Raw genomic sequence first — 19416 nt, forward strand, 5'->3', positions numbered from 1 at the left:
AAGTTGTTTTATGATTTTGGCAAGTTCCATGTATTTTATTGAATTTTGTTTATCAAGAATATGGTAGAAATGAATACCAATAAATCTACTTTGAAATTTGAACATCATTACCACTGCAACAAATAATAATAATCAGTAATATAAATATTTTTATAATAATTATTATAATTATTACCTATTAATACAATCTACCACTGACCACTGTTATACTCAGTATAATATTTATACTTATCAGAGTTATTATATGAAGAAATCAATTTGTCAATAAAAAGAAAATAATATTAATTAATATTTGTGTTTTCTTTGTATGGGAAAATAAATAAATAAAATGTTTATTCTGGCTTTTCTGTCTCATTACATAGTTTATCATTACTTAAACAATTTTGGCTCGTGATGTTGATATTGTATCAACGATAACCTACTCTTATATATTCATCTCACTGTTAAAAAAAGGATGTTAATTATTAAGTAGATACAATTTACAATGTTCAAATAAATATATAAATTCTAACTTATCTATTTCTTAAACATATTATATAAAAAATATGCTTGAGTTTAAGAAACTATTAAATGTAGGTACCTATTACTAGGTAATTGGTATAACTATTATTTAGTTAATTGAAGTCCATTAAATCTATTATCTATTAATTATTACCTAAAAAATTATTAAAATAAAACAAACTGAATACTATTACTTAGTTCTTACTCATTATATAATTTTAAACATTTAAATATTCACAAGCTGATATGTTCCATACAAATTAATTGATGGAATTAATTAAAATAAAATCTATTTATGATACAAAATAAAACATACAATAATTTGATACCTACTTAGTGTTCAACTTCAATATGCGGAAACGCTCTCTCTTTTTTTTAGCAGGGTTGGCAACAATAGATCCAGAAAAAGTAATCGGAGATATGCAGGCCAGTGATGATTTTTTGTCTTCAATTTGATTATTGTTGGCTATTTAAACAGATAATTTATAAATTATTTCACTTCTGTTTTATAATTAAATAAACATTACGGTAATACGGTCGCTATTGTGAGGGAGTATCAGATACTCAGATATATTAAATTTAAAATTGATTTAGGTACTTCTAGGTACTTATACAAAAATTAGAGTGTCAGGTTATTTCTATTGGTACTTTATTGTTTATTTATATTAAAAGCAATTTACTTTATATTCTGAACGGAGTAATGAATGTAATGATTTAACAATAATATATTAATACATTTTTTTTCCGTTTAACACTACTTTTAAGAGCTGTAAAAATGATTAGATATTAACCTTTTATAATATAAGACATTTATATAAAAATAAACTAAAAAAAAAAGGTGGGCAAGTGGGTATCGTTCTGCTGTATAGTAGAGATGGAGAGTCGGTTACTGGTCACTATATATTGGATGTGTTAAATTTGACATGCAGTCATGCAGGTATCATTATATACGAAAAACGATTCTGAACGGAGATGATTTGTCAGTCTAGGATAATTAATAGGATATACTATTTTATTACTTATATTAAATTGTAATATATCGTTATTTTACGCGATTTCATAAAAAATTAAATTTCATACGCTCATACATTTTTTCTATATTGACGCTGGAATTTTTTTTTACAGTTACTTATGTAACTTCTAAGTAAATATTAAGTACTTATGTACTTATAGTAACTTAAGTATAACCTTGTATTGGGTTTTTTAACCTTAGGTATAAATCACAAAAATGTTATGACTTTTCAACTTCAAAATTCCTTGCAAATTTTCACGATTTTGATACATTTCTTAAACATTTGAACTTTAAAAGCTTATAAACAAAAATTGTGACTAACGAATTTTAATTTTTTTTTACTACGATAAGTACAACTTATAATAAACTTTGTATTAAATTTTAAAGATTTTTTGGAAAGTCAAATTTTTTTTATCGGAATTAATTTTAAGAAAAAAAATTTAGAAAAATCGAAAATTTCAATCGTTGATAAATAGTTTAAAAAAATTCTAAATATTTTGAAAATTTAATCGTAAATAGATAATGCTAATATAAACATTTGGTGAACATTTTAAGTATTTACAATGATTCGTTTTTGAGTTACAGCAAAATCAATAAATCGATTTTGTAGAAAAGTGGTTATGTGTAAAAATTCCCGTTTTTCCGTTATTTTTTCAGGGTTTTTCCTGATGCTTTTGAAAACTACTGGAAATTTTTTACTTTTGACCCTCCATAGTACCAACTAGATGAATTTTCCTTTTCAAAGAGGGACTGAAGTCAAAAATCAAAGCATTATTACTACTCCAAAACGTGATGACAGACACAAAAAAAATAATTATAAAAAAAACACATCATTGTAAAATCAATACATTCATCACTCCGTTCAGAATCTAAAAGGTAGGAAATTGAGTACCGCTTTACTACATATTAGATGTCATTGTAATGGTTGTGTTAAATTTTGAATTCAATGTATATTATTATAGACAAAAATAATTGTGAGCGGAGACCAACATCTTCCTGCAGTAAATACCGCAAAACTGCAGTAAAAATAGGTTCATAGTATATAGATAGTATATAGGTATATAGCTAATATCTTAAAATAAATCAAAAAAATCATTACGTATAGACGTATAGTAAGATTCACAATAATATAATATATTTAGTAGTTTTATGTCCTCACGCATAAAGTTTTTTATATTAATAAATAAAATAATAATCTAGATATTCGTCGTTAAAATGTGTTATTTTGTAAATTTTAACTTTTTCAAATATCAATAAAAAATAATTATGTTTGTATAATTTTTAGATTTTTTAATTTCAGTATGAAATATTCATGAAAAATACCTTTATATTTTAAAATCTTATTTATACAAATTTTCAATTTACAAATGTTTTTATTACCATTTTCTGTTTAGGTATATTATTATGTAGTTTTTAATATATTTTAACTCTTTCAAACTGATTATTTAAATTTTAAATTTGGATTTTTTTAAATTAATTTTATGAATAATGGAATAGTAATTTCAATAAAAGAATTTTCGCTATTTTAAAAATCTTGAAAATATAATACTATAATGTTTTTCATACGTAAAATTAAAAAATAAAGTTGATCTTAATTCCCCATTTTTTATAAGCATTCGAATATTGATAAATTTGATCAAATAACGAAAATTTTCAGTTTTTATAAGTATTAGTTTACTATTTCTAGTTATAATAAAATATATAATGTTCACTTTTTATAACTAGGCTTGAAATTTTAATACTAAGCGCCTAATAGCTTAATAAGTATTATATAAGCACAACTTTTTTTAGACATTTAAATTAATAATTTTGACAAAATGTAGTATTTAAACAAACATTAATAACGATCATATAAAAGTTATTTTGTTGGAATTCTGAAATATTTATTGATCATTAACTTGTTTACTATAATATACAATGACGTTTTCAAAATATTTCAATTAATTTTAAGGTGCTGACTATTTGATATTCAATTGAATGACAATAATAATTAATTTCAATTTAAATATATTATAATACATAAATGCTTAGTAATATAGGGTGATAGACATAAAAAAATAAATACATCATTATAAAACCCACATATTCAACTTTTCGTCTATAGAATCAAATAAAATAAAAAAAGTTAAATAATCGCAAACTATTTAGTTTTAACAGTATGGTAGAAAAAATGTACACCACATACTTAGTACTTTGTGGTAATTATTACTTGTCACCAACACACTGATAACAACTAGGCACATAATATAATATTCATGCGCTTTTGTTTGTAGTGAGCCAATCAACTAAGCGTTGATAGTTGTAATGTAGTCGAGGTGAAAAAATAAAAATGACAAAATATTTCAGTGTTTTTCTTTTTTTATTGAAAATAATTCTAAGTGTTTTACAATTAGAAAAGTAGACCAAGTCCAAATGACAAGATTTTCATGTAGACTGGCGTGAAGGTGCTCGTGTTAACACTGGTAAATTACGTCCGTAATTGGTGTAGTTGGTGTCCTCTCCAGAGCCCCCTTATATAGTAGGTTTCCACTGTCCTACTTATCATTATGTCCCTTCTTGCCTACCATATGCGTCACCGTATAATACTCACACTATTACGCATTTTAGGGTTCTGGCGTACGTGCGATGATCGTATGGCGTTCCGGATGACGTCGCCGCATACCTAATCTTTTAGATCCCTGCAAACCGCAGCTGCGTTATCCGTTCAGCTACTGCGTAATTTCTTGTATATGCACGCGTTGCGTTTAATTATATACGCAATGCGTTTTACTATAAAAGAGGTATCGTTATAATTCTTATGTCTGGGATTATTGTACCAAGACATGCCAGGCCTACCTTCGCTTTCATATAATGTTGTTAGGTTAGGTTAGAACATTATTAATAATTAGTCTATACTCTCCCTTATTATATTCTGGGATACTATCTACGTGTTTGATAAAAAATATTATAAAATATGTGAATGTTTGGTAACATGCGAGATTTGTTATGTGTTGTCTACGTTGCGGTACCTGTATGTATATATATATATGTATCTCAGGTGCGGATCCAAGGGGGGCATCCCGCTCCCCCAGTAGACTTGCCACACAGGTAAATTTTAGTATGTCTGTTTTTGCTAGCCGATAAAATACGATACGCACATGGTATTGCCCCCCTCACCCCGTAAATATATTCTAGATCCGCGCTTGATGTAATTACTATGTATGTGTGTATGTATGTATGTATGTATGTATTATTATAAGATATCAGAACACATAGCATGTAAGTACGTGAAATTTAATATTGGTGTTTAGAATGTTTAATTGTTTTTGTAGAGTTAAATGAGTTTTTAGTCATTTTAATAACGTTACCTATGCTTTTAAAAATGTAAAATGTTATGATTGAATTATTTATAGTTTTTTGTGTGAGAAATAAATATTTTTAATTTTAATAAGAAATAATTAAAAAATAGAAGTGAACTCTCAAATTTGAACGATATAGAACATTTTTATAGTTGAATTATTATTATCTCTTTCAATGGTTGGGTTCATGACTTAATACTAGAGCATATTATAGTGATTATACACAATTTAAGATAATTTAACCAACGATTACGATGAGTTGATGTTCGTATACAGTCGATGTACCTATATATCGTAATTTTTCTAGGTTCATTAACTATTGCAATTATTATAATTAATAATATTATAAATTACTTAATTAGTTACTTATTATAACACTATAATTTGGAGTGTTTTCAATGGCTTAGCTACTATAGTTGCACCAATGTATCTATATTTAGGTAACAATAAAGAGCTGTGTGGTACCTATTGCACACATACTGTTATAGATAAAAATAATAATTGCAAAGTATTGCAATGTACGATGTGCAATGATAATATATTACATTTATATCTAAAGGTATATTTATTATTTACTATATTTAATTGTACTTACGTTGCCGTTGTTGTGATTCCAAAAGGTCCGGTAACGTATTATAAACGGTGACAGAAGTACTGGTACTGGGAGCACCAATACCATGGCTAGTCGGATTGATAGTTCGATCTCTTTTTTCTTTGTTGGCTAAATATGTATTTGATGGAATTTTAGCCTTCTCCACGGGTGAACGTTTATTTGATGTCGAGGAAAATCCATTTTTGGTGCGACGATTCATAGATTCCAAAAGATCCGGCCATGTATAATGATCGGTGACAAAAGTACTGGTACTGGGACCACCAATAACATTATTTTTAGTCCGATTTTTTTTCCGATCTCTTTTTTCTTTAGCAGATAAATGAGGTTTTAATCGTTCCATATGATATTATTGAGTGATCACTGCGTTGTATTTACATAACGAATAATATTATTATTTATTAAAGCATATACTAATTATTAGGTATAATAAAAAATTTACAAAAAATAACTCAAAAGAATGCAGTATTTTAAGTAACATAGTCGCCGTAGTTTTATATTTTTATGTTAACATTTTAGAAATGTATAATTCTATGAATAATAATAGGAATACAGTATGCTGAATTTATAATTACCAAAAACATCGTGTATAAATATAATATTATAATCAATTATTATTATTAACTAATAAATTAATATAGTGAATCGTAGATCAGTGTGAATTTAAATAGTGTTGTAGTATTAATATAGCATAAAATTTTTTTAAATATTTTAAATAGTATAATTTTGTTGGCTAAAGAAAACAATAAAATATATAATAGTGAACATTTTTTAGTACTAAAACGATTAATATTTATTGAATTTATTAGTCTACACATAACAATTATAATCGTTTCATAATCTTATCAAAATTAAAACTTTAAATATCTATAAAGATAGTGAATGCATTAATTTTACAATGATGATGCGTGTTTTTATTTTATGTATCTGAAGACACTTTTTAAACTAGAAAAAATCTACGATCATCAATTATATTTCTTAGGTGATTTTTGGTATAAATAGACAATAGTAGAAAAAATAATTTTTTTAAATCATCAAGGCATTTAAAAAAAATTTAATTTCTATTTTTTGACGACCATTAACCTTTAACTATAGGGTATTGGTATGTGCTCAATTTGAAAAAAATTACTAATACATTTTATCGAATATTTAATTACTTGCAAAATTAGTAGTTGTATCTGTACCTATTTATATTATACTTGAATATTTTTAAAATTTATCTTTTAGATACAAGATACAAGATTGCAGAAAGTACCCATAAAGTTTATGACTGAATTTTAACAAAGTTAAAGTACGAGTACTGATTATTGACACAATCAAAACAAATTAAAAACAACATATCATTGTAAAACTAATACTGACATAATATGCACATTATGCATCATTTCACTCTATATCTAAAAGTATAAGAAATTATAATAACTTTAACGCTATACAACTAATATGGCCGTATATCGTTTGTGCATCAGCATCATTTGATTTTTGGGTCACTATAATATTTAACAATATAACAAGAAAAGTTCAGAAATAAATAAAAGCACAAGTTGTTTACTAAGGGACACATTACAATGAATCAAATAGTATTTACTATTTCTATTGTTTCAATTTGTATTCCAACTAATATTACATGTATTTGATGCAGTAGCGGCTCGTGGCGTTAAAAATAGGTAGTGCACAAAACAATAATAAAAAAGCATTAACTAATTTGACTATTATGATGTATCACGTTTTTACTGTTTAAATTAATGTATATATATATATATATATGTATCTTATTAATATGTAAATCATTGTATTATATTACTGTATTACTATCAATACTATCATATTATTATTTAATAATTACATTAATAACATAGTTTATAATTTTAAAAAAAGGTTGAAAACCCTCAAAATAACGTAGATAACGTTTATTTTAAAATTCGGTTCGAAGTAGTAACTGCGCACTAAGTTGCATTGTATTTCGTGATCCCCCACTCATCAACCATACATATTTATGTGGGGTACTGAACTGCTACCACAGTGTTGTGCACCGATTGTTGTGCGCATATTGTATAACTATTTTTACTTAGGAAGCAATAATATGGACACGACATAGTAGTTTGAAGTTTGACGCTGCAGGGAAACCGTACCTTTACCGAAAAATATTTTTGAATAATTTTTTTTAGCTCCCCCATATCCTCAATGAACGGTTTATAACGATTAAGTTCTAAAAAAATACATATATTATTTTGATAAAATAGCATGTGGTGCGCTTGCACCTGCACACCTACGTACGAACCGCACTGATTTGACGTATAATTTATACGTTATGTTATGATATATTATTTTGAATTTATATTATAATGACTATAATTTAATTTAATTAAGCTGATTATTGAATTTTCAATTATAATTTTGTATTAAAAGGTTTTTAATTATATGTTTTTATATATTTGTTTGCAGATATTTTGTTGCGAATCGGCCGGGTACCGAGGGTCCAGGCAGGATTATTTCTGGGGCCTAATAATTTTATACTGTATTTTGGGGTAACTCAGTACAAGTACAAGGGCCCAGGAACTATAATACGGCAAGGGCCCAGGTAGGAATCTCTGGAATGGCCAAGCCGACCCCGAATTCATGTACGATAACATAGCGTCGGTAAAAAAGACGGGCGGTACTGGTTTACGCACAAATACCAAAAAGACAACTTGTTTGGGCACAAAACTATCACTCGTTTGGCAACAGTCGAGCCGTAATCATACACATGGTTTGCGTACCTTTTAGACTTTAATAGTTTAATACCTTGCATATTAATATTTCTTTATTATTAAAGTACTTACATACATTTTCCTTCTCTAATAATTGTAATAAATAATATTTAATACTTGTTCAAGTTAAAAATGCATGATAATTTTAATTTTAATATAATATGATTGGTAAATATACGTATAGGATAATATATACGTGTCTATTATTTTCTGCAATAACGGTTTCCCATTATTTGAATGTATTTAATTTGGTCAATTTCGCCAGATGTATACTTTGTTCATAAGTTTATGCGATGTTCAACTGATTCTATTGACTCCTTACGGCGATAATTATTATTTATATTTTTGTTGATTGATGTTATTTTTAATTCTGTTTCGGTTTGTATTTTAAGAATTACGTCTATTACCTGGTGTATGTGAGGCTGTGGAGTGTAAAATTGTTGGTTAAAATGTCTGATGTGAATGAGTTACGCGACCAGCACTTGTCGGGATTTCAACTTTTCCGACCAGCACTATTAGCATTTTTCACTTTTCCACCCGCTGGACGGAAAAAGGTCACTTTCCAACGCTTCAACTGCAGTAGAAAACCAAACTTTCGGTGCAGGCGTGACAAAAATATAATTATTTTCGTGTGCGCAAACCAGTTGTACATTTAATATAACCGTGTGCGCAAACGAGTTCCGATTTTTCAGGTAAAAATTATGGATTGTGCGCAAACAAGTTGCAGCCAAAAAGACAATGTGAAAACGATAATCGGTCACTGGGGCGTTATCCGATTGGATACTACTTTGACCTTAATACATTTCCAAGGGGATGGAGTGGCAAAGCGGATTTAATACTTTTAAAACTCAAAGCAAACAAATTAACAAATACTATTTTATCCCATTTACAATATTTTAAAATTATTTCACTAACAACCTGTTCATTTTAAAATAATTAAGTTCTTAACCAAATAAAGGTAATAAATATTATTTTATATTAATTGAAATATTTTATTATTATAATTTTTTAAATTCGATAGAGAAATGTATTTTATTATTATTTAATCCTATATTTGACTGATTTGTGTTAATAGTATCAATTCTTCAGTGATTAAACATTTGATTGAATGTGTATACAATATAATAAATAACGATAAAGCGTATGTACAATTTTTGGTTTAATTAATTAACACAATATCATATTGCACACGTCTTCTTCAAATTATATTGAACAATTGAACAGTATAAAACACTTGCCTACTTTACATTATTAGTATTTACAATATAATATAGATAATAGAAATAGATCCTGTGGAAACATATTACGCTTTATGTGTATAGTAAAATTAAAATATAAGTAATAAAGTTTAAATATTACAATATAAAGTATTTAATTAAATCCGAGTAGATAAATATAATTTATGTATACTGACCTTTTAATGATATTGCAATATAGGTTCGCTTCTGCGTGTCGAGTATATCTATCGTAAATAACGAAGGTAAACAAAACGTTAGATATTTCGTACCGGGTAGAGACACTGTACTGATGGAATGACGACTGTGTGTAGGATATTATGTACTATATTGTGTTACATGATTATGAACACAATAACACATTAGGGGGGATGGGATAGTCATAACACTGAAAAACCAGTAATATTATTATTGTAAGTTAAATTATACAACGCCATCTGCCGGATGAATATCTTAAAATATTCTATCGTTAATTAAAAAAAAATACAATTTAGAGATAAATATGCTTGTACGTATACTAGTCTGCTACACCATCGGGCGGTGAATGTCCCTCACAATTATTAAGTATGTCACTGTATGTAATACAATAATAATACTAATATTATAATAAATTATTGTATATTATTTAAATTTATTAAATAAATATTATTAATATTTAATTATTTTAATAATATCTATACTTATTTTATACAATATTATTCTTATTAACTATTAAATCAATCTTACCGTAGAACAGTGTAAAATTGAATAGATTAATGTTAGGTATAAATATGTAATAGTTTAAAATTAATTTATATAGGCATTTAAAAAATTGTCATTACATAGGTATAGTAAAATTCATAATACATGTAAAAGATTTAATTCCTCGTGGATAAAGTTTTCGAAGTATGAGAAAATAATTAACATCGTTATTCTTAGATTAAATATTATGTTACTTTGTTCAAATTTTAACTTCAAATGTTTATAAAAAAATCTGGGTATGTGTCGACGACGACGTATCGTGAATGCGGATGTTCGATAGTGGCCTTGCAGATTGTCGCGAAGTCTGGAGTCTTCTTCACTGTCGGGTTCCTCTCCGTGTCACTCACTCCCGTCAAATACACATAGGTCATTATTATATATTTATATACGCCCAGTCCCCACGCGTGCCTGAAAATCTTAGGTCAGCAGTGAGCCCCGCTCACTATTCCTCACAGCCAGCATATTAATCCAAGAATAATGTATGATGTCCATAGACGTCAATCGCTACAATAGTCCAAAAAATATAAATATAAACAATATCTAATTTTTAAATTTATTTAAGTATTAATAATCTTATTTTAATTTGAATTGACAGTTTATAAAGTAGAATAAATACAGAGATAAATAAAATGTATGGAATTAAACGTTTAGAGAATTGTTTGGAGAGCCAAATTTTTTTTATAGGCATTTCAAAAAAAAAAAGACTTAATAAATCGAAAATTGTAATTGTCTATAAATAGCTTAAAAAAAGTAAAAATATTTTAAAAATTTATTCGTAAATAGATAACGCTAATATAAACATTTTTTTAAAATTTAAAGTATTTACAATGATTGGTTTTTGAGTTACAGCAAAATAAAATAAAACGATTGTCAAAAACTGATTATGCGTAAAAATTCCCATTTTTCCGTTACTTTTTTTAGGGTTTTCCCTTACGCTTTTGAAAGCTACTAGATTTTTTTACTATTAACCAACTAGATGAATTTTCCTTTTCAAAGAGGGGCTGAAGTATAAAATCAAAGAATTATTTCTACTCCAAAACGTGATTACAGACACAAAAAAATAAATAAAATAAAAAAAAATACAACATTATAAAATTAATACTTATCACTTCGTTCAGAATCTAAAATGTATTTTAATTTATAATATATATATATATATATGTGTGTGTGTGTGTATGTGTGTGTGTGTGTGTGTGTGTGTATTATTTGTGTGTGTATCAAGCAATATAGGCATTTCAGTATTTGTAAAAAAATACATTTTTAGAGTTGTAATGCATAGCATTGTTCAATTTTTCAATGTGTTTAAGTTAAAAATATTTTATACGAGTATATATGTCTAAACTTTAAATACTTATTACTAGAGAGTGGATTTATATGAACTAAAACAGCCTAATAGTTTTTGGAAATTTGGAAATTCTTAAATATAGGTATGCATATTAATAAATAAATGTTATAAAAGAATTAGTTTTTCATACTTAAAAATGTAATAATAAATTGTGTTACATTAAGTGACAAAAACAAAATTAAAATATATTTTATCTTGAAATCAAAAATTTGATTCATTTTCATTTTCATATATATAATATATATATTTATATTTATTAAATTATAACTTATTACCTAATAGGTAGGTAGTTATTACTACATTAATTGACTACTCGTTTGAAATTTGATTTTTACACACGTATAAAACTTCTTTAAATTTTTTGCAATTTAAAAGCAATTTGCTTCGGAATACGAAATAAAAATAACTTCATCACTTTTATAAATTAATAAAATAAATTATTAAAAAAGTAAAAATATAAGAATCAAAACAACTATAGATTTACATATATTTTGCTAAAAGTTCTCATAAAAATTGTTTATAAATGTAAAACTTACAAAATAATCAATATCTACATATTTTACATTAAGCAATTAATATTGTTTAAAATAACATACGTAATTAGTTTAAACGCTGAATTTCTTAAACGATATAAGTTAAATAAATGGTAACAATGTACGAGAATTATGAAAACCTAGCCATTGTATACTTCATATTAAAACCCTATTGAGCCCTCGGGGCTTCGTATAAATCGTATAATATTATGCGATGGTTCCTAAATAATTCCAATAATATTTCTATATATCGTATTTTAATGCACGTTTTGTTTAACGTTTGACTATAGTAAAATTAAGTTATATGTATTATAAATAGCTGGAAGCTAATAAACTTAATTATACCAAATTAACTTGTTGTTTAAACTAGCTTTTTAGATTCTGAGGTAAACACATTGAATGTACCTACCTATTAATTTTACAGTGATGTGTGTATTACTTTTTATTTATTGTTATGTCTATAGAAACTTTTCGTGCAGTAAAACTGATTCAATATTTAACTTTAATATCGTTTCTAGACATTCTGTAGATAATTGATTACAAAATTGATAAACTAACTTGTTATTCAAAATATTTACTGTTTGGATAGGTATTTGAAGTTTTCACACTAGTTTCATATTAGCATTTTCAATAGGTAATATAATATGAACCTATATATATATATATATATAACATATAAGTATACATTTTACTATTTTAATTAAAAATTATAATCGAAACTAATTAAATTAACGAATAATTAAAAGAGGGTTTCCGTTTTCAATCCAAAACAATTAATACCTACATAAAGTTAGATACTATTGTTGAAAACCTTTGAACCTAAATTCATCAAATCGTAATGATAATAATATACGTGCCTTATCTTATATCATAGATATTGATAAACTATATCATCTACAACAATCAGACACGTACATAAAAATTATCAGGGTTGGATTAGCTAAAAAATAAAATCAATGGAAACTTTAATGGAAACAATTTATTTAGTAGAGTAGATACTTTAAAATATTTTGGAGTGAGTTTGACCACTCTCCTCTATACATACCTGACATCGAATACATCTTATATTACTATACTATTACTCACATAAATAGTGTATTCAAGTATGAGTATAACATAGGTATTGTGGTTTTTATATACACAACGATTAACGATTGTTTTATTGGGTTCTATAACCATTAACTCTGGACGAAAATTCTTTAGTTATAATTATTAAGTGTGTTTTCAAACAAAATTCTTTTAGATCATGTCATTAATTATTACCTACGTCTTATATAGGCAAACCAATGTAAATCCTTGATTTTTTTTCTATTGAGTGTATATCAATTTTGCAGCTACTTTTATTACATAAAATAATATTATAATAAATAATATAGAAAAAAAACTAAAATATTTTTTTTTAGAAATATTTTGAATAGAAAAATAATAACCATATGAATAGGTTTATTATAATAAAATACCCATAGAAACATAAAAAGTTGACAAACCAACCTTGTGTTATATTTTTTACTTAGAAAAAAAATATTTTGTCAAGATAAAATTGAAACAATAATTAAAATCTCGATAATTGCAGTTGTTTATAACTTTAGATTAAAAATAACATAAAATATCTCTATACATTTTTTTAATAAAAATGTGAAGTATCTACGGTTATTCAATTTTGTTAAAAACTGATGTTTCGTTTTATGATAGTTTTCTCTATTTATTTAAAAAAGTACCACACATTTTTACCTTTATCTCCAAAACTACATCCAATTTGCAGCTAAAAATGACCCTCAATGTTAAATAATAAAAAAGATTAATTATCTAAAAAGTACTCGTAAAAGGGATTAGCAGATAAAATAAATAAGTAAATATAAATGCAAAACAACACATAATTAAAATACCAATACATTCTTTTAAATTCGCGATATTTGGTTGTAAGCTTAAATTCGTAAAACGATCTAAACGTAAAATCTATTAACATCATAATATGTTTATAATCTATTCTACGACAATGTTAACGTCATTATTGTACCTATCACCCGTGCAACCGTTTGACGTCAAACTTTATTATTACAGATTATTATTATTATTATCATTGTCAAGCGTCTTAGTAAATTTGTATTTGGTGACGGCGGCTGGTACTTTATTTCCCTGGCGCGGCGACGACATTTTAAATTTTGATCAATCGAGATAAATGATTTGTAACAACTATAATTTAATAAATCGTACTTTTAACTGGTGTAAAAGCTTGGTTGTCGTCACACAAATTTTTATAATATGGTTACCAACTCATTTTATCGTATGTCCCAGTGAGTTTTCGTACCCATCAATTTCTTGTTATTGTTTATTTCAGTTTTAAGAAATTAGATTTTCGGAAATTTCCTCACTGTTCGATGGCCATACAAATGTATTCATTATTATCATTATTGATGAATTGAGTGGATCGCCAGAATAATACTACAAGTATTGACAATTTTATTGAAACAGTTTAATGAATATGAATTTAATGCATTATAAAAAAACAACATTTAAAATTCCAAAAAATGAACTAAATCATCAACATTTTAAAATAAACTAAATTATAAAAAACGAATGTTACAAAAGATTTTTTAAAAATTATTGGATAATAAAATTATCATTAATTTGCATTTAATATTTATATTGCATTCACGTTATAAGCTACAAATATCTATACAAAATATTTTGTTCGATTTATTGCTTATAGTTTTTATCACTGCGTGTGCTATTTGTCTATTTCAGCGTGAAAAAATTACGAGGAATATTATATAAAATTTTAAAATCTAAGTTTTAAAAATTGAAAATTTTATAAATTTTTGATTAGGAAATACTTATTCGAATAGCTTATAGGCAATTCTCGTGGTTTTGGAGATTTTATAAACATTTGAATTTAAAATTAATATAACATTAAAGTATGCCTTTATGTATTTTTAATAATTTTACGCAGATACAAGAACAACTAATATGGGTTTTATATTCAATTTTAAATGATTTTTACCCAGTGAATAATTGAAACCCATACCTAAAAAAATTGAAAATCTCTCATATCCATAAATATTAAATAGCTCAAAAACAATTAAATTATTTTGAAAATTACACTATTTATAGAAAATAGTACTTTGTATATTGTATACTTTAGCACTCATATTTTCAAGATTCCGTGGTTATTCGTTTTTAAGTTTTTTTAAAACTTATCTATTATTATCTTTATCTATTAAAATAAATTTTATTGACTACTAGTCATATCACACAGTCACAAAACAAAACACACACATAATTGTAAAAACAATACATTCATCGTTGGCTCAAAATCTAAAATAACCTAAAAACAACAAAAAAGACCAAAAATGTAACATAAAAATTTTAAAATTTAAAATTTATGTTATGTTTCAATGTGACAATGTGAATAAAAATGCATTGCAGTTAATAAAGTTCTGTTATAAAAAATAAAATAATAAAATAATCATATTATTATATTATTGTAATATTAAATTAATACAATTATCTATCATTAATTATTATTAAAATGTATGTAAATAGTTTAAACTACAGTAAAACCACAATAAGACAGAATCGCTTATTAGGACCATGCAATTTTTCCGTGTTAACGGGGTTCAAAAAAATGAAATTTGAAAAAAATCACCAAAGAAATTTTCCGTATTATCAGGGTTTCTGTTTTACCGAAGTTCTGTTTTATCGAGATTTTACTGTAATATTATTTAAATTCAATGATTTTTATATTTTACAAAATAAAAATACATATCAACATTTACTTTTCATAAATCAAGTTATTGAGAGTCCACAAAGGAGCTTGTATGGTCAGCCGTGGAGACGGAAGAATCAATCGACGAGGGCATGTAAGGGGGAGTGATAGAACTTAAAATCTGTCTACGCCGATCCAATCTAAACGAAGTGAATTATATATGAGGTGATCCCTTTGATTGGCCATTTACATTTTTTTTAGGAAATTTTTATGAATTTTATGAGAAACATTTATGTATCATCTATATACCTATTTGAAGTTAATAAATGTTATTTTTTCTTAAACATAGTTGACAACTTATGTTTTTAATTTCATTATCAGTAACTAATAACTATATATAATGATTTGCTAACATTTGGTTACCGAATTATATACTGAAAATCATTGATACATACGCAACAGCTACACATAAAAAAGCCTCGAGGCAAAATATTTTTTTGTCCCTAAAATAACAAAACTTATACTCTTTGTAATTAAAAATAATACTGTAGCCTCTCAAAAAATGTTTAAGCCCCGAGGCAATTACCTCTGTTGCGTTAACTACGCCATTGAACATACTTACCTATTAATACGTATTGAATATAATGAACAAATAGTTTTTAGTTATATAACAAATTAAATAAACATTAAAAATGTTTAATACGGCATTAAAATAAAAATAAATGTCATCATATTGAAATATTATCTGAAAAAAATAACGATTAAAAATAATCTCAAACCTTATAAAAGCTTTACACTTAACAAATAATTTTTTTAAATCATTAGAATATCGAGTACGATAATTTCATTCATTCATATTCATTTTGGATTAATTAATATAATTATTATACATTTCAACATTTGTATTTTGACACGATCCATCATATACCGTAACCCGACAGCTTAAAATAATAATAATTGTGGGTCATCAGCATTGCGTGAATGTACCTCATAGTATATATAATATCAAAGTGATATACAGTAAACCTAGTTTTAAAAGATCGCCATCATTGGAAATGGGTAGTAGTGATTAATAATTAATATGCTTAGGAGGTGAATACATAGCGGTGACGGTGAATTCATCGTATAATTATGATGTAAGTGATGTATGGCTAAATTAATAAATATATTTATGTATTAGTCTATTATTATAATCCACAATATTAAATACACACACACACACACACACATACATATTTACATATATATATATATATATATATATATATATATATAATAATATATGTCGTAGGTTATTCGATAAATTATTCTTTCCACAAAAATACTTATACACATGCATATAGGGATAATAGTTCGTCCGAAATTATTTATTTTAGGCATTTTAATTTTTTTTTTTTTAAATATGAAAAATTATGGAAATGCATATTGATATTAGACACAATATTATGTATTTCTTTATTTTAATAATGTTGACAAGTTGTTTTTTCACGATAAATATAATATTATCATATTATCATATATATGTAGGATTTTTTGTGTTTAAAAACCCGGGTAGTCATTGATCAGTGGTCACCCATCTAAAAGCTAGCAACGCCGATCGGTACTTTTAGCCTTGCACGCAGCACTATTTAGTACTAACGGCTTAACACTACGCCGCATCACACCCCATCAGCCATCAGGTATTCTAGAATATTCTAGCTATTATTAATTATAGGTATTATATTATATTGATCAGTAACTGATATATTTTATAATATTAAATAATGTTATAAACTATAATTGTTATTGTTATAATTGTCGCATCCACTTAGTGTAATCGTATTTTTCATGAAATGGATATCCATTTCATGAACAACGATCATATCGTGTAAGTCAAATTTTAGTTCATGAAATGGACATATATTTTATCCATTTCATGAAATGGAAACTCTTATTTTACACTTTGTGTAATTTTTTTAATTAATTACATCAATAGGTAACTTTTTGTGAAATCGAAATAATAACATTGATACGAGTACACGAATCATATTATATTAAGATATTATTATATGTATAAGAATAAAATATTATGTATGATTTAATAATAATAAAATAAATAATCTAAATATCGTCCATAATTTTTATTATTTTAAAATAGTATTTTTAAAAGACCTAACTGCCGATTATTTACATGCAAAGGGCCTAGAAAATTGCAAGCTATTTTCGGAAAATAATGAATATCTAATTACAAAAGTAGAGTATAGGATTTTCACGAAAAGACTAATTTCTCGAATGACCTACGAATTATATACATACAAATATATATTATATTCAGCCACTATATAATATGTCACCACGTAAGAATGTCTTCGAACGTATAAATTATGTGCAGAGTAGGAATACCTACAGAGTTAAATAATAAGTGTAATATATATACAGGACGATTCGTTCAACTGTTCGACAGGCGGTATTCATTGATTAGTGAACTGGAAGCGATAGAATAATCTATTGGTTTCACTATTTTTACGCGTTTTACAATGGCGACGATTTTTTTTAGAAATTGCGTTCATTTTATACGTGTGCATTATGTATTAACCATTTTATTAACCATTGCTGTTTTCACTCTGGATTGAAGAATTGTTTTTTAAATGTATACAGTTTCAAATTATCTAATGGCTATTCTATTGTATTATATATCTAACTGTTACTACTACGGCTATACGAAATTTTTGTTTGACTATTTTTTTAAAAATGATACAGTGTTTGTAATGTATGTTTACTTTGAAACTTATTTTATTTTCCATGAAATAAACTAGAACTGAACATTATTAAAAAAAAGTATTTTGACAACGATCAATTTTATTTAAACAAATATTGGTGCCTATAGGCTACATTTACTATTTATGTTAAACTTATTATATATATATTTATTTAATGTCACGATAAAGACATAAAGTGTATAGTATTATGTGGTACTAAGACGAACAGCAAAAAATATTTGCACGTTTGTTGTTACGAATCAGATTACCTACCTATATTTATTGATATGTACCTATCTGTAAAATACATAGTGAAATGTACAATTTATTGATCTAATAAGTTAAATCACACATCTATAACCATCTTTCATTACTCCCGTGCAGCAGTTGACAAATGCATGTATAATAGTGTATAGGTATATATAATGGTATATAATTGAATAAGGGACGAAGTCTTATAGAGTTTAACGGTCACCAAAATAAGTATATTATATATTTTTCGTTTGTAGGGATAGATAATATAAATAAAGGTTATAGTTGAAGTTTTCTTATATTATAAATAGGTTTTTATGATTATCGAATTCGAAATTCAGTTTCATAACATCATCATATAGACAGCCCAATATTATCTATATATGTTATTAACTTTGTTTTGAATATCTTATTATTTGATATACACATAAAAATACAGTGATCGGTGATCCGAAATGGAACAGATTTTATGTAATATTCTTAACGCGTTCAAAGGATGTCCGTCTTTTCCCTTTTTATATTTAGCACCGAATGTCACTCTCTCAGTACACACACGTCATACATATAGCCATATAGGTTATATAAGGCATGTGTACCAAATAATATTTTGTGTATTTATTTTATACGGTTATACGTGATGGAAAAACATTTCAAA

The 19416-nt window shown here is 25.9% G+C and overlaps 1 protein-coding gene across 1 annotated transcript; it reads right to left on the minus strand.

Annotated features, from left to right (window-relative positions):
• LOC132918711 (uncharacterized) lies at positions 1 to 9718 on the minus strand. The gene is made up of 4 exons (XM_060980138.1): positions 9626 to 9718; positions 5447 to 5824; positions 835 to 967; positions 1 to 113 (listed from the first exon to the last, which is right to left on the minus strand). The coding sequence occupies exons 2-4, from the start codon at positions 5802 to 5804 to the stop codon at positions 86 to 88; spliced, it is 519 nt and encodes a 172-aa protein (XP_060836121.1). The 5' UTR covers positions 5805 to 5824; positions 9626 to 9718; the 3' UTR covers positions 1 to 85.
• Positions 9719 to 19416: the final 9698 nt, after the last annotated feature.

Source organism: Rhopalosiphum padi, chromosome 1, assembly GCF_020882245.1.
Source record: "Rhopalosiphum padi isolate XX-2018 chromosome 1, ASM2088224v1, whole genome shotgun sequence".
Lineage (NCBI taxonomy): Eukaryota > Metazoa > Arthropoda > Insecta > Hemiptera > Aphididae > Rhopalosiphum > Rhopalosiphum padi.

Coding starts and splice junctions, on each gene's coding strand:
- LOC132918711 (XM_060980138.1), bottom strand. CDS start 5,804: ATGGAACGATTAAAACCTCATTTATCTGCTAAAGAAAAAAGAGATCGG. Junction 968..5,446: donor GGAATCACAACAACGGCAAC/GTAAGTACAATT, acceptor CTGTTTAAATAG/CCAACAATAATCAAATTGAA. Junction 114..834: donor ATATTGAAGTTGAACACTAA/GTAGGTATCAAA, acceptor TATTTGTTGCAG/TGGTAATGATGTTCAAATTT.